The sequence below is a fragment of the Armigeres subalbatus genome, chromosome 1 (assembly GCF_024139115.2).
Source record: "Armigeres subalbatus isolate Guangzhou_Male chromosome 1, GZ_Asu_2, whole genome shotgun sequence".
NCBI lineage: Eukaryota > Metazoa > Arthropoda > Insecta > Diptera > Culicidae > Armigeres > Armigeres subalbatus.
This window is the reverse complement of record NC_085139.1, coordinates 228,274,834-228,291,712: the sequence shown is the minus strand read 5'-3', so window position 1 is coordinate 228,291,712 and position 16,879 is coordinate 228,274,834. Positions and strand designations below refer to the sequence as shown.

At 39.8% G+C, this 16,879-nt stretch overlaps 1 protein-coding gene across 2 annotated transcripts in view; it reads right to left on the bottom strand.

Annotated features, from left to right (window-relative positions):
* Positions 1–2,444: 2,444 nt before the first annotated feature.
* Positions 2,445–16,879, bottom strand: part of LOC134205845 (vesicle-associated membrane protein/synaptobrevin-binding protein) — a 64,121-nt gene continuing 49,686 nt past the window's right edge. For both annotated transcript variants that reach the window (XM_062681470.1, XM_062681472.1), the window contains exon 5: positions 2,445–5,463. In XM_062681470.1, the coding sequence (XP_062537454.1) occupies positions 5,212–5,463 (252 nt within the window). In that variant the 3' untranslated portion in view covers positions 2,445–5,211. The remainder of the gene's footprint in view (positions 5,464–16,879) is intronic.

The window sequence follows — 16,879 nt, the reverse complement described above, 5'->3', positions numbered from 1 at the left end:
GCGCTAGCGGCCGGAAATCATACTAAATGATAAGAAAATATTACCGCCGTCGAAGGTGACAATGGGTCAAATGGGGGTGAGAATGGGTCACTGTTTCAACTACATAGAATGCTTGTAGAATGGATTTAATGAATTATAAGAGACCATTTTGAACGATTTTGTTATCCGACCTCCAGACTGTCGGTGAGGACGCAGACAAATTCTCACCCCCAGACCCATTGTCACCCCGACGACGGTAATCATTTAGTATAAGTTACTGCTACTAGCGTTATAGCTCCGTTAATATTAGTGCAATCCAAACAACAGAGTTGTAGATAAAATTTTACAGAACAGTCCACTTCATGAACGAATTAATATTCGACGTTTTAGAAGTTGCGGAACTTTTCATTAGATACCGGTAACACTACATGAAAGGAAGCGTCAATATCTTTACGAAGGATCATCTGCTACGCTAGTGGATGATGCTGTGGTCAAGCGACTGAAGGCAGATGGTGGGCAAATGGAAGGCTGAGCCACTCATGGTAATGTGGACAGGAAGCATCAATCGTTTCGAAAACAAATCGAAGAATGTACAGTTGATGCTATCTGCAAAAGGCTCCAACCGGAAATTCAACGTTCGAACGGTGTCTGCACTACAGCTGCGGAAGCAAAATGTGCGGTGTCCAGAAGTGCTGGAGCGCTACACACATTTGGCGGACGTGCCGGTAAAAGAGTTTTCGATAGGAATGCCAACTTACATTTGTTTGCACCATTGGAGTCACGCGTGGGTAAGTTGAATGAACCGATTGCCGTGCGCTCGAAAAAAATCGGTTGGACAATTTATGGTGTGAACAGTGGAGAAACCGGAAAAAAATATGGGCGGAAACCGAAAGGAAAACAATTTCAATAGGAGAAGCTGGAACCAATATCGAAATCCTTCGGCAGCTCGAGATCACCGCAAGCGAAAAATGCGAATTATGTTGAGGATAATTCCACAAGGAAGTGCTATGTCCAGAGATTGGTGAAAGACTCCATCAGGTCCGAATATGGTTAGTGCCGACCATCGTGAGTACGAACAAGTACCGAAACGTACAAGGAAGCCGGAGCGGAGCTGGCCTTGATGCAAGTAAGAGGAAGTAACCCTGAGTCGGAAATGGCCTCCGGCGCAGAGTTACGTGCCGAAAAATGTTCTTCAGATCACAATTACGCACACTGTAAATAGGTCGAAATGCGAATAAACACATATGTAGTAGGACTGTGCAAATATCGATAAAATCGATAATATCGATATTATCGAATGAAATTTATCGATACGATATCCGATATCATTGAATTCAAATATCGACGATATCGATAAATTTTTGTAATCGATTTATATAATGTTGATCCCAATAATTTGACTAAAAACTACATACACTGGCTCACTGACTACATACATTAAAACATATGTAGCAAGCCCATCACATTTTTTAAAATGTCCATTGTGTCTGATGATGAGAATTTGGACTCATCAGTACCCGCTAATACTAATGACACACTGGTGGTATTCGTACCATGGTACAAGAATCTTGAAATAAGTGTCATATCTATTATTGTCTTCATTAAAGATAGTCTTGGAATTATTTTCTTGTCGCCTTGTACCATGGTACAAATACCACAGGTGTGTCCTTAGTATAAGTGGAAAGGCAGAACGCATGAACGATAAAGCTTCACCTCGACAGGAAATCTAAAATGATTCATAATAAACCACAGGCGGTGAAAGTTATTTCATGAAAATCAATGTCGTTTGCGGTGTTTACCGAGATGGATAAGAGCGACTAAAATTTTCAAATTGTTTTGTGACAAATTAGAGTTACAAACGTGATAAAATCGGTAGTAGACAAACTTGGGTAAAAACTGTTTTTTTTTTTAATTTATCGGATATCGATCCGATATCCGATATTTTCAAACCCGATATATCGCCGATACCGATATATCACCAAATGAATATCGTCGATATCGATCAACCTCCATTGTGCACAGCCCTAATATGTAGTAAAGTTAAAATATTATAAACAGATGACAGAGGACAGTACAGTGGTGCTTGGACTATTGCGGACAGCCCACGGACCAGTAAGACGACAATTAGATGAACGACACATAAAGCGAGGTACACAGGTAAAATACATTCCACACTGGAAATAGACTAGAGAAAATAAAGAGTTAAATTAATTAATGGAGAAGTTCAGAGAGGACGATTGAGGCGGAAGTCAAAGAGGAAAAAAACTAAATTGTGAGTAGAAACAATACACACAAAACGTCGGAATTTGTTAAACTTGTAAGACATCCCACAAACTATAAAGGTTGATTCCCAAACACCGTTTTGTTTAATATCCGCGATCGTCCGAACAACTTCCCTACTTTGAGATGCTGCAGAAACTTCAGTAAACTGTTAGGGATTTTCACATGATTAAAAATAACATCAGTCAATTTTGGAATAATAGTTTATTATATGATAAAAAGAAAACAAAATAACCACGATCCTCAGGGGTTGCAATAAACCAAAAAATAAAACAGGAATAATTATCAATGCAAGTAATCACAAAAAGGCTGTGTAGGTCACGGATGCGAAAACGGACCGAAATTTAAAAAACGAAATCTACAACAGCGCTAAGTAGGTATTGTTGTTAGATTAGGTTGATTAGTAATGTAATTTTCTTATTTTTGTTTTCCAGAAAAGCATTTTACATTTTGGTAGGTTCTGCTGTTTCCAACTCTCAAAAATTGAATCCTTTCTCTATTTTCTTAGGTATAGTGAATTTCGTTCTTAATTTCTGTAGCAGTGAAGAGCGTTTTTGTTGCTTTGCTCGTCCCATTGCAAGGTACGAATTGTTTATCAGCCAGACAACAACACCGACGAGGAAACCTCAATGCTTCCCAATTTGTTGTAATAAATTTTGAAGTAAATTTTTCGCTTCGGTTTCTAATTCTATGCTATGAATAATAATAGATGATGCCTTTTCCTAATGTCTAAGTTCTACTCTGGGTTGTTATGTTTTCTTCCTATCCTTCCGACATACACGACATCGGTTCCAGCGAACCGCACCACCCCGTTTCTAGTGAATCGCTTATCTCGAAAAATCATCAATCAATTCGCTTAACTTTAAACAGAAAATTGAAACTGTTCCCTAACATATTAACTGAAAATTCGACTCTCGTTTAGTGACTGGCTGAATTTTGCTGCACAGGAAGGCTCAAATTATGCATTTTAGACAGTTTATAAAAAACGATGCCGGTCAACCAATATTAAACGTAACAAATACAACACTATTATATAGTTCTCCATCCCCTTTGAATCGTCTTTCCTATTGGTTGTTGTCTTTACTATTTCTATTCGCAGCAGTTGGTAGTGTTCTAGCACAAACAAACGGACGAAACACTAGTTCTTTTTATACTTTCGCCATCCGATGTTTACTCATGCCTTTGTAGCATATCAGAGGGCGGTAGCGTTTTCAGCATTGAATGTTCCGAGCATTGCGCCAGTTCGCCTGTACTTGTAGTGTGTTGGTAAATCTTATTCGCTATAGAGAAGGGCTTTCGCTTTCTGAAAATATTCAAATCACGGCTATACACGAATGACACTATTATCTCGCATGTCCTGTTGTACTCGCCGCGCATAACGAACGAATGCATTTTATAGCGTGTTTTGTGGCATGGTAATTAGTTGGTAATAAATGGTTCTCGACTCTAATAATGCTCTTAAAAACTCTTTGCTTGGGTTCATCTCCACACTCCGCTCGCGTTGTCCTGTAAGGTGAGGGGAATCGCCAACGTGGACGTATCGCTAGGATACGCCCACGTTGCCGCACGGGGGCAGAACGCAGTTTTCATCGGACAAAGACTTTAGTGCTCTGGATATTCCCCATGTTTTACCTTTCGGTTCAACCTAATGGTTTTTTTTGGTAGTTCCAAAAGTTTTGAATAGATCCCGTAAATATTACTCGAAACTTTTTATATACGATAGCCCGTAAGGACACCGAAAACATGTACAAGATTTTGATCCAGTCAGCTAGTTTATTATCCAGTGCCCTGGAATGCAAGATTGTGTGGATTTTAAAGACACCGTTACTTAGACGAGTAGTTTCTTCACTTGTTTAAAAGAATCCAGGAATAGCAGCTCATATTTGGACATAATGATAATAAAAAATGCAGTAAAACAGAACAGTAAACAGAAAGTTCTAGTTTAAGTTATGAAGCTAGTTAGAGTTTATTAAGAACATTACCATTTACTACAAATTTCGTCCGACGAAAACAAAGTCCTGCCCACTGTGCGCTGCGGGATGAATTTAAAAACTCCTTTTTTATCTCATGCTTTGTTTAGTTTTCATAATTCTACGTCTAAGCGAGAGCAACATTGTATGCGTGTGTTTGTTTATATGAGAGTGTTGGTTTTTATTTGTTTTCAATTGTTTTGCAAATGAAAGTTGACTCAATTGTTTTGTGGTTGAAATCAGCAACATGAGAAGATCTGATAATTCATTACTGCCACTTCCTGTAATATACTTCCTTAAGAAGTTTTTTTTTATTTTTTTCTTTTGTCAGGACATATACGTTTTCATAGTGATCTGTTTTCCTCCATGGGCCTGCCACTGGCAGATGATGTTTGATTTAGTACTTGGTTAAACAGTTTTGTTTTTGCTTCTGTTTGTTTTTGCAATTGATTTTCTCTTCGAGTTATACTAGTTCAACTTGACATTGATTTTCATGTACTTTTGTATAATAATCTTTATTTTAACCATTTAGGGTTTACTTATTTTTTACTGCTAGTGCTTTTGTGTCTGTTTCATTTTGTTATTGTTGGTAGTAAAGTGAATGACGTCTCTTTTTCTTATATGTTTAAAGTGTAGTAAGATTAGTAAGACAAGTGGAAAAATTGTTTTCAAAAGTTACAACCGTCATTGAACTCTACTATTCCCACATTTGTCTAACTAATCCACTGTACTTTATTGCGGCGCTAAATTTATTACCCCTATATGCTTTTTCTTCCTCATATGAGTTTATTTTCTTTATTTTTTCTGGTTCTCCTCCCACCCAATTCCCAATTTATATGCCATTAAATAGTTTGTTTTGCTCTGGTTTTTCCTTATGTTGTTATAATGCTACTACAAACTGAACTCAGTTATTTAACTTATTATCATTGCCGTCGCTGTTGTTAGAGCTAATGCCACCGCTACTGCCGAAGTCGTTCAGTGTTCAAAGCACAAACTTACCCAGGATGAGCCCAAATATAGCCATGGCGATTGCAGCAGCGACGTATATAATCGGCAACTGTTGCTGGTTGGCCAGCTGGGGTGGACTGTAGGGATTCTGATATTGAGCTGCCGCCGCTGCTGATACGGATGCTGGCGAACCACCGGATCCCAGCCCACTGGAAACGGATGACTGCTGTTGTTGTTCCTTAGCGGCGCTATTTTCTATGTCTAGTCGCATTCGCAGAACTTTCTCCTGCAAAATAAATAGAACAATGAATCACAATGAGATAGTTAGCAGTGGGCACATTGAACACCGATAGATAGATAACAGCAAATGATCCAGACGTTAAACCAATTCATTAAACCCTTGTGTTGAGTACTATCATTTAAAAAAAGTAATCGATGATGGTGGGTGAAGGTGGTGGTTGAGGTAGAAAAGACATCATAAAATATACGTGGGTCTCGTGGGACAGACGAGCTAGAATTTTCCAGAGAATAAGAAACCGGAACAATATTTATTTATTTATTTGCAGCTCTACTGCGCTAATAACACAAGGTATGAGGAAGCTCTATGAGACATTAAATCACTCACATAAGGACACATCATGAATCGAAACCTTGGCAAGAACCTGTGTGAGGAGATAAACGAACGAACCTCTAGGCATGCCCAAAGAACGTAAGATTTCTAACCACCAGTAAACCAGTGTGTCAGCGTTCTGTCGCTCTCCCGAGCTGCCACCACGATCGACAAGTCAGACGGACTAGCTCAAAAAATCACACAACAAGCCACCGGCTACGAGCATCACACGAACGCTGTCGCCTAGCTAGTTGCAAACACACGCAACTCATTGTCCTCAGCGTTGCGCACACAACATACATATTTGCAAAAAGCTGGCGATGCGATAGGGGCCCTCCTTAGCCGTGCGGTAAGACGCGCGGCTACAAAGCAAGACCATGCTGAGGGTGGCTGGGTTGGATTCCCGGTGCCGGTCCAGGCAATTTTCGGATTGGAAATTGTCTCGACTTCCCTGGGCATAAAAGTATCATCGTGTTAGCCTCATGATATTACGAATGCAAAAATGGTAACCTGGCTAAGAAACCTCGCAGTTAATAACTGTGGAAGTGCTTAATGAACACTAAGCTGCGAGGCGGCTCTGTCCCAGTGTGGGGATGTAATGCCAATAAGAAGAAGAAGAAGAAGAAGAAGAAGCGATAGGGGGAGCCAAAGCGCTTCCAACGATACGGACGATTCGTCAACATTGACGAGAAATGGTAAGAAGCTGTGATGCGATGACGGTGACGACAAGCAGGGCGTGGATTTTCTTCCATAAATGGCTTCCACGACGCCCAAGAAACTCAACGCGCTCCGAACCTTCATCAGCAGCCGAAGATTAGATTTGGCAATTTTTTTTCAGCGTACAACGCGCATCCGCATGCCTGAAAACAAGTACGTCCCTCAAAACTGCCGTCCAACAGCAGCTGCAAGATGCGTGGGGAAAACTGTGTCTGCGGGATCCTGGTTTCACGTACGTCAGTCGGAACGTCCAACCTTGATTTGATCGAATGGGCATAATTGTGCGCTAATAGTAAGTCTCTGTCTCCTCCACTGGGACGCGCCTTTTGGGGCCTATGGTCTCATCCGCTGACAGCAGAAAACATTGCCGAGTTCCATTATAAATGGCAATATTGGACTTTGTAGCGCAGAAACTACGAGTCTTAGATGAAATGGTGCCTGCCGTATGCTAATCCCAAAATCAAACTGTTTAAGTGGAATTTAAAGATGCACATCACTTCCGTAATCTGAAAAAGTGACGTATACGCCATTTTCCAAAAATGGTGTTAACGAGTACTACTCATCGAGCTCTTTAACAGAAAAATGGAAAACATGCATGTTGTAAAATGGCTGTTACGTCACTTTTCCAGATTACGGCAGATCAGTGTCTCTATGTGCAACTACGGCAACGACATCCCGAAAAAGGTGAAATGCTGACGCTACAAAGGATTTTTTTCACACGCGTTCATGCGTAAGAACCAAACGCTGGTCAAAATATAGCTGGAGAAAAGACGACGAAAAAAAACCTTGCAAATGACTGAAAAAGAGACTGCTGATGAGCAGCATGAAATAGAAGCAAATCTGTTTGCTTTTTGCTCGAGTCTACTCGGAAAAAAGATAATACCACTGGACGATTCACTGAGTGGACCCGACTGATCGAGCATCTGTTCACCAAGGAGGAGCGGCTCCAACAGTGTCTGTTCTGGCATTCAGCAGCTGAGCATGAAATGTTATTTAACGGCCACGACTTTTGGCATGAAACAAATGACTAGAATTGGAACATGAAATCGCCTAACGTTCGCTCAGCAAGGTAAACTGGCACAACTCGCCAGCATGGCATGGCGCATATGAAGTTCGGAATCCTGGGACTGAGTGAAGTCAATTGGCCAATCTTTTGAGCATGAGCATGATGCATTTCGTAGTTGCTACTCCGTGATTGACCAGAAAAATCGCTATTTTCACTGAGAATTAATGGATGGGAGCACGGAATTTACTCTCCAATCTCAATGTGGCCAGTCCGAGAGTTCGAGTATTTTGTTAAATTGTCGATAACGACGCTGGCCACGTCCTCACGGTCTATCGGGGATGGGAATGCATTGATGATGCAATCACTCGCCCATGCAAGCCGAGAACATATTTGGACCCACCACGAGTTCAAACGGAATTTTATTGGAGTCTGGGGATTAGGGTTCTATGGCAGCGGTTCGTCTTGGTTAACGGGTTGCCAATGTGAATAAAAGGGTGGTTATATTCTTAATTCAGGGCTGGTAGCGATAAATGCCGTTCAAAATAGTGACTTAGTGACCAACGATGACGAAAAAAGTGACCAAATAGTGACTTTCAGATGCAGAAAAAGTGACCAAATAGTGACTATTGTATGCTAGTATTAACTAGGTAGTGGGCTGAGTTGTATTTGCATTGTCACTATGTAAGGCAATCAACTTGGCAACACCCTCATAAATATCACAAAGTTGGATATTTAGAAAAGCATCTATTGGGTTAGCTAGAGGCTAGCAATATGACCATGGTAAACCTTATTCCGTGACACACCACATAATGGTATTATCCTAGCATCGCGGGAGCACACTAAAACAAGTTTACAATTTCAACAAGGATTTTGAAGATTTTCCCGTGAAACTGCATCTTGTGTATGAAAATGGCAGAATGATTTATGTATAGCAAATTTTGCGCCGTCTTTTACTACCGTCTAAAAATATTGTCTCACTTTAAAATATATTCCCACTAGTTTTACCATTTATGGATGATTGGATGAGCTACAAAAAAGTGGGAAAGAGTGCAAGAACGATGTTTTGGATTGTCTCTGGAGACGAGCCAGCCTAGGGCTGAAAGTTTACTTAAAGACAATTAATGTTTTTGATTGTGCTTTCGCTAGACGTTAGACGTGTGAACATTTGTGATGGCACGTTGAAAAATTAGCACGGACGTTCGATAAAAAAGCAATAAAATGATCTAATTAATTACTAGACAGAGAATTATTTGGAATTACAAAGCTCATAAATCTTTATCAATCTTTACAATTGTTTCAAAAAACTTAAAGAATTTAAAATTCTGATGACTTTTTTTAAATACAATCTTTAATAATTATTAATAACATTTTTAATAATAACATATTTAAATCCATACAATGCATTTTTTGAGCTCCTGGTCTCGGTTGCGCGTGAATCGATTTGACTAAAAATTTACCCAGAACTCAGATATAACATGTTTCATATATAAGTTTCGACCGGCGCGAAATCCGCGCCAACTAAAATCAAAGACGCGACATGAAATCCAATTCGCGCCAACTACGCGCGAAATGTCAATTTTTGTTACCACAATTTACAGAACGTGTACGTTTCATATAATATAACTGGATTTTACCACATTGAAAAAGAACAAAGAAAATATCCATTAGTATCACATCCATTCTGGATGGTCCTGTTCATCAAGGTTCTACCAATTAAGCATACAAGAATGAAGACGTCAAAATTATTTCTATAATCAACGTTTCATAGAGAAAATGATGGTTGTAGCTTTGATGTAATTGAATTAGGTAATAAAATTATTAATTAGGTAATTAGGTAAAAATTGGGTAATAAAATAATGTTAATTTGTTTTTCGAACAAAACTTCTATATACAAATTATTTGAGTTCATATACAAATATGAAAATTATTTGGATTTACATCCAGAGAAAAATAATTCAGAATCATACAAAGTTGTTCAAGTTTCATAAAATGTGATCCATGGTGTTCCATCCATTCTGAAGATTTTTTTTTCAGAAATTTTAGCAGAAGTTGAATTTCTGTGGAAAACCTTGTGGAAATTTCTAGGATTTTTTAAAAGAAATTGTGCGGAAAATACTTCAATTTCTGTGAAATCTTTCTCCAGGAGTTTGGACGGGAATTCCAACAGAAATCCGATATCAGTACAAAAATGTTAATTCTTGTAAAAACTTCTCCGGCAATCCATCAAAAATAATCTTCTTTAAATTTTTCCATGAATACCGGTGAAAATCGCTTTGAGAATTCCTGTAGATATTGTTTGTGAAATCGAATTCCTAACAAAAACCTTCCGAAAATTATTTCCAAATATTCAAGACGGAATTTCGCACAAATATTTCGCAACAAAAATTAAGTTCCTCCAAGAGAAAAATATCTATTTTTTTGGAGCAAAGTTCAGCAGACTGAAAAAGAGTCTCATCGAATTGTTGGAAAATTTCAACGGGAATTACTTTCATAATAATCAGAAAAATCCTATTTCTGTACAAGAAACAAGGAACATATTTGTGTTTTGTAGTAGAGCAATATTGTAACGATGTGTGAATCGAGTTAGCATTGATGCACCCCTCGTGCAGAGAGTTGAGTGAGAAGAAACATGATGTATAACGTTGTAACATTGATAGTCGAATAAAACATAAGTTAAGACGTATAATTATCGAGTAATTATTCGTGTACATCACATTGGCGACTGGACGGGATACGGATCATTCGTAAAAGAACGGATGTGGTCAGCCAACGGCGCAGAGAAACACGCAAAGTGACAAAAACCAGCGGCCAGCTGGAAGTTTTTTTTTTCGGCGTTTTCAAGATGGCGGCGCCGGCAAGCTTCCGATGTTTCGACGGAGAGTCTGAAGAATGGGAACTGTACAAAGAACAGTTGGAGCAGTTTTTTGTATCCAATAAGATTGCCAACGATATGAAAAAAGCCGTTCTAATCAACCATTTGAGTGCGACGACATACAAGCTGCTGAGAGATTTGTGTACACCGCACCAACCGAAAGAGAAAGATTATGATTTCTTGTGCAAGGCTCTGTCAACGCATTTCACACCGCCGGTAATTGTTCACAAAGAAAGACGAGTGTTTTTTCGAGCACAACGTGGAGAAAATGGCCACGAAACTGCAAACCAATGGATAGTGAGGATCAAGAACTTGGCGGCGAATTGCAAGTTCGGAGACCAGCTGCAGAATGTTTTGGTAAACAAATTTATAGATGGTTTGAGCGGAAAGGCTTTCGATCGGGTCTGCGAAGAAGACGAGAAGCTATCGTTGGACAAGGCTTAGGAAATAGCATTGAAATACGAGCTGGATACGTATGCAAGCGTTAATTATACCAGAGGAGTACGACACCCGGGGAAGCAAGCAACGGAATATGGATAAAAGGAACCTCAGCGAACGGACAAACGTTTTGATGGCGGATCAAAAAGGTGCTTAGTGTGCAACAAAATGGGCCACCAGCGAAAGGACTGTCGCTATCGGAGTCTAACATGCAGGGTATGCAATAAAAAGGGTCATCTGCAAGCGGCCTGCGGCAAACAGCAAGCATTTTATATGCCAACCACCAGTCACGTAAACCAGGAAAACGATCCCGATAGTGAGTCGGAAATCCAGTTGGAACAAAATTATATCAGTGAGTCAATTGTTCTTGTGAACAAAATAAGTTCTAAAGAAGAAGAAGAATTTAAGGTAGAAGTGAGAATAGCGAATCAGACATATAACATTGAAATAGATTCAGGGGCAGGAGTGTGTGTTTTTCCTGAATCTTTGTACCAAAGTGCTTTGAGTAGTTATAGGCTAGAGGACACGTCTTTGAAGCTAATGCTCTATTCGGGAGAAAAATTGAATGTGCTAGGGGCTATCAAACCAGTGATTGAGTATAAGGGGATTTCCAAAACAGTGTTGGTAGTAATAGTGCAAGAAGCTGGTCCTCCCTTACTAGGGAAGAATTTCATGAAAGCCTTCGGAATTCGTTTGGCACTAATAAACAAAATAATGTCAGGTACTGAACGAAAACTGATGGAATTGTTGGAGAAGTACAAAGGCCTTTTTGCCGATGAGTTGGGGAAGTATAAGTATGAAACTATTACCCTTGAAATAGAACCAGAGGCAAGTCCGATTTTCAAGAAACCTCGACAGGTTCCGTTTAAGTTCCATGAGAAGATGGTGAAGGAATTGGATGACATGGAACAGTCTGGCATTATTACGAAATGTGATAGTTCTCCATGGGGTACCCCGTTGGTACCAGTTCTCAAGCCAGGAGGAGGATTAAGGCTTTGTGGAGACTATAAAGTGACGGTCAACAAGCATATCAAGGATGTAAAGCATCCACTTCCAACGGCGGACGAAATCTTTGCAAAACTTAACGGAGGAAAAAAATTTTCCAAGCTTGATCTGTCGAAAGCTTACAATCAGTTTGAATTGTCTGAATCTTCAAAAGAACTGTGTGCAATTTCAACCGTGAAAGGGGTTTACAAGATGAACCGGTTACCGTTTGGTGTTAAACCGGCTTCCGGTATCGTACAACGGGAACTTGAGAAACTTTTCTGTGGTATTCCCGGAGTACAAAACTTTTTGGATGACGCGGTGATTACGGGAGATAATGATGAGGAGCATTTGGAAAGGCTCGAAAAAGTGTTCGAAGTGCTCGATAAAGCGGGTTTGAAACTGAATAGACAAAAGTGCCAGTTCTTCAAAAATGATGTTAATTTTCTGGGATATGTGATAAATGAGAATGGGCTGAAGAAAACGGACGAACGTATCCGAGCGATACGAGACGCACCGGAGCCGAAGAATGTTAGTGAAGTCAGGGCGTTTGCTGGTTTAGTCAACTACTATGCTAAGTTCGTGGATAATTTAGCTACGATGATGAGTCCGATCTATAAATTATTGAAAAGGAAATAAAGTTTAAGTGGAGCGAAGAGTGCAGGATTGCTTTCAATCGAGTGAAAGCGGAAATTTGTCGTGATGTCACTTTGGCGCACTTTGACCCGACAGCGAAACTAATCCTTACGTGTGACGCCTCTAATGTAGGAGTCTCCGCTGTCTTATGCCAGGAAATAAACGGAATCGAACGACCAGTTGCTTTTGCATCCCGGATTTTACATGCTGCGGAGGTCAACTACAGTGTAATCGACCGCGAGGCACTGGCAATCATGTATGGAGTGAACAAGTACTTCTTGTATTTGGTGGGGAATAAGTTCACAATTAGAACGGATCACAAACCCTTGCTGAGTTTATTTCATCCTCGCAAAGGCATTCCAACGATCGCAGCCAGTCGAATGCAAAGGTGGGCGCATTTTTGTCTGGATTTAACTACGAGATTGGACATGTCAAATCCAAAATGAATGTGGCTGATTTTCCGTCGCGTTTCCCTACGGAGTCATGGAAGCTATGGAAAGAAGAAGATTCGTATTTGAATTTTATTAATCGAGAAGAATGTGGTTTACTATCGTTGGAGGAATTGAAAGTGGTTTCTGAAAATGATGTACACTTACAGAACATTATGCAGTATCTGAAAGGACAGACAGATAGAGAAACGCTGAAGGCGGGGCCTTACTGCAGGTTCATTGACGAATTGTCTTTGGCAGGTGGCATTGTTATGCGAGGGCATAGGGTCGTTGTACCTGATGCCGCAAGAAGTAAAGTTTTGAACCAGATTCATAGTTCTCATTTGGGTATAGTCAAGACCAAAAGCATCGCAAGAGCAAATGTGTGGTGGCCCAACATTGATGGCGATATCGAGATGCTAATCAAAAGCTGCTCAGCATGTGTCTTACATAACCAATCACCACCCAAGGCGCCATTGATTCCATGGGAACCTCCATCAAATGTATGGAGTCGTGTGCACGTAGATTTTGCAGGACCTGTGCATGGTTGGAGTTATCTTATTATTATTGATGCATTCTCCAATAGGCTGAAGTATTTCCAACAAAAAGTAGCACATCAGATTTTGTCTTAGAAAAGTTAATGGAATGTATCGCGCGGTTCGGTTTGTTCGACGAAATGGTAAGCGACAATGGAACCCAGTTTGTATCAGGTGTAGTAAAAACATTTCTAGCGGCTAATGGCATCAAGCAGACGCTGACTAGTCCGGGGCACCCTTCAACTAATGGCGAAGCTGAGAATATGGTCAAAACGTTTAAAGCTGCTTTGATTAAGAGTCTTTCGACGAGTAGAAATGATGTGCGAGGTATCGTGGCCAATTTTTTGATGGGCTATCGCAAAGCAACACACTGTACAACACAAGTAGCTCCTGTCGAAGCGATGTTGGGGCGAGACATAAAATCATCGCTAGATCGATTCAATCCACGACAGTTATCAAACGACAAAATAACGAAAGCTTATATTACCCGAAACATCCTGAGACAACAGAAATCTCAAATAAAGAATTACGGAGGTACAAGGAATACAACTTTCGTCGTTGGCGATAAGGTAATTGTAAGAGACTACAAGGATCCAAATAAACCAGCTTGGACTTCTGCAATAGTGCGCAATGTTTTAGGACAACGGAACTACAGGGTGGAGTTAACTGCAAACGGAAGAATGATCAAACGTCATTTGGATCAAATGAGACGAGACACTCGGCCAACCACTGAGACATTGGAAAAGGAAAACGAAAGGCATGTTGACAGCAGTAATCGTCGCAGTATTGTCGGAAATTCAGCATTCGTTCCAGTAAAGCGAATGTGGGAAGGCGTGTCCCATGGACACATGCAAGACACCTCCGTCCGAACGTTGTATCACAACGACCCAAATATTTCTGTTTTGCACGCAGGAAACTCACGTACTGTGGAGAACACGGGTCCCACGGAAAACGATATAGCGGACCTTTCGAATAGCCTAGAGAGTTTGCACTTAGATGAAAACCTTAGGGGAGAGCAAAATGAATCTGACGGTTCTGAATTCTTTGAGGCATCTGATGGTGACTTTGAACCAAACATTTCAAGGGACAGTGATGAAGATTTAGTCGTTAGTGGTTTCGATAGAGGTTTCTGGCGGCTCAGAGATTCGGAAGGCAGAATTTTCAAAAAGTAGATCATTAACCTTAAAATTTATGTTACAGATGTTGCATACTAAAGGATTCCATGATGTTATAATACGGTATAAGTTTTGAAATAATAAAAGTCTTACAAGGGGGGTGTAACGATGTGTGAATCGAGTTAGCATTGATGCACCCCTCGTGCAGAGAGTTGAGTGAGAAGAAACATGATGTATAACGTTGTAACATTGATAGTCGAATAAAACATAAGTTAAGACGTATAATTATCGAGTAATTATTCGTGTACATCACAAATATAAAACCTAATTCCTAACAAAAAAAATCGAAAAATGATGGCATCGTTTCATGCTGTTTGGTTCGTCGTAGAGGGGCTAATCAAGAAGAAACTAAGACATATCTCGGAATTATGTCAAAAATGACGTGACAAAAATGGATATTCAAAAACGATGAAAAATGACCACAAGTGAAGTGTTTACCCTTATAATGCATTCAATAATGGCTTGTGTAAGGCATGGCTTGGGTAAGCATAGACTTCAAACGTGGAGTTCCTTCTCAACAACATTTTGCTCAACCGTCTAAGACGAATTAAGTACTCTCCATTTAATTCCACTATTTAGTTTTCGATATCTTTTCAGATACGTATTTCGACCACAACTGTGTGGTCGTCTTCAGTGTCTCGTACTTGACTCGACTAAGTTTCCTCAGTGCAGAATTACTTCTGACATATCTTGCTTTTCATTTTTTGTTTTCGAAACTATTATTAAATCCTGAATTTCAGTCATCTTAGGGTATTTACGCACAGCCGTTTTTTAATTTAAAAGCCTGGTTCCAGTACTCCTCAATTTTATTCTCAACACTTCGTATTTAACAACCTTTATTCATGGAGAAGAAGATCATAGTTTACATGAATTGCAAGCAACCTGGTGATTTCCACAATTCACTTGGAGCTTTTTTTTGTGCAGTTTCTCAAACTCAAACTTTTTTACAAACGGCGAAACGATGCGAAAATAGTGACTTTAGTGACCATTTTATGAAAAATAGTGACTTTAGTGACTTTTGGATGCAAATAGTGACTTTTTAGTGACTAGGCTCAAAATAGTGACCAAGTCACTAAAAAGTGACTCGCTACCAGCCCTGTTAATTGGATACCGAAACAGTTTTGATAAGAAAATTATTTTGACTAGTCAAGTTGTAGGTATAGGATAGAAGATGGAAACGGTATGAAAGCCCATTTCCAGATCTAGCGATTGCTAGAACATGAGAAATATATAAAAAGGTAGGAAGTAGGAGGAATTTATTATTATTGGCCCTTGGCCGGTTCACCTCGTGCTGGTAGGAGGAATGGGATTGAACCCACGACCGCCTGCGTATGAGGCAGAAGTGATAGCCATATTTGTTTATTTGATCTCAATCAACAGGCAAAGGTTGCCCTAATGATTGTTTACTTAATCTAATACAAATAATTCTCATTCACTCAGAATAACGAGCATGTAATAATTTAAGGATAAAGAACAAACTACAAGAACAGTCAACTAAAGTAAAAAAAACTATCAAAAATATTAAAGCATTCGTTTTTTACGGCTCCCAATAACTAAACTCACGGTTCACAAATTCCCTGAACATTAATCCCGTTCGCCACGTTGATTTTGCCAATGCCTTTTCCTTGTCCTTCCAGTTTACACCAACTTTGAACGATACATATCGCAGATCCTCCAAATTACTCCAGCGCGAGACTAGCTTCACAACTTCAAGTTGCTCCGTTGATTGCCAAGCATTGGCTACCATTTCGCGCATCGCATCGGCAGAAACATGTTTAGCCACTTTGGTAAAGAATATCCTATGCCGACGAAAATATTTTCTACATTTGATCCTCTCAACAGCTGACACGAATCATTTGAATTTGATGACCAGTCTAAGCGATTTGAATTTCTTTGAGGCGCAGAAGTGAACGGTTTTGCTATCCTGTTATGAAGCGGTTGACAACCACTGCCAATCGATTGCTGTAGGTTTGCAATACTTTGCTTTAATGTCGTCATTTCTAATTGAAGTGCACTAACAATATGCTCGATTTTGCCCTCCTCCTTTTGCTTATCTTGTACTAGCACATTGGGCTCACCTTTTGCTGATGGCGAATGGTTCTTGCGGAATGATGACAGAAACTCATCAAAGTACCAAAGTACGTTTTCAAAATCGAATTAACTTTCTTTGTTAAAAACAATGTATAATAAATCTATGCGTAAACATAAAATACGCTTCGACTGTGTTTTGACGCTTTTTGGAGAGGAATCATTTTTCGACGATTGAGCGAAACGATGCGATTCTGCGTGAAAAACTCAAA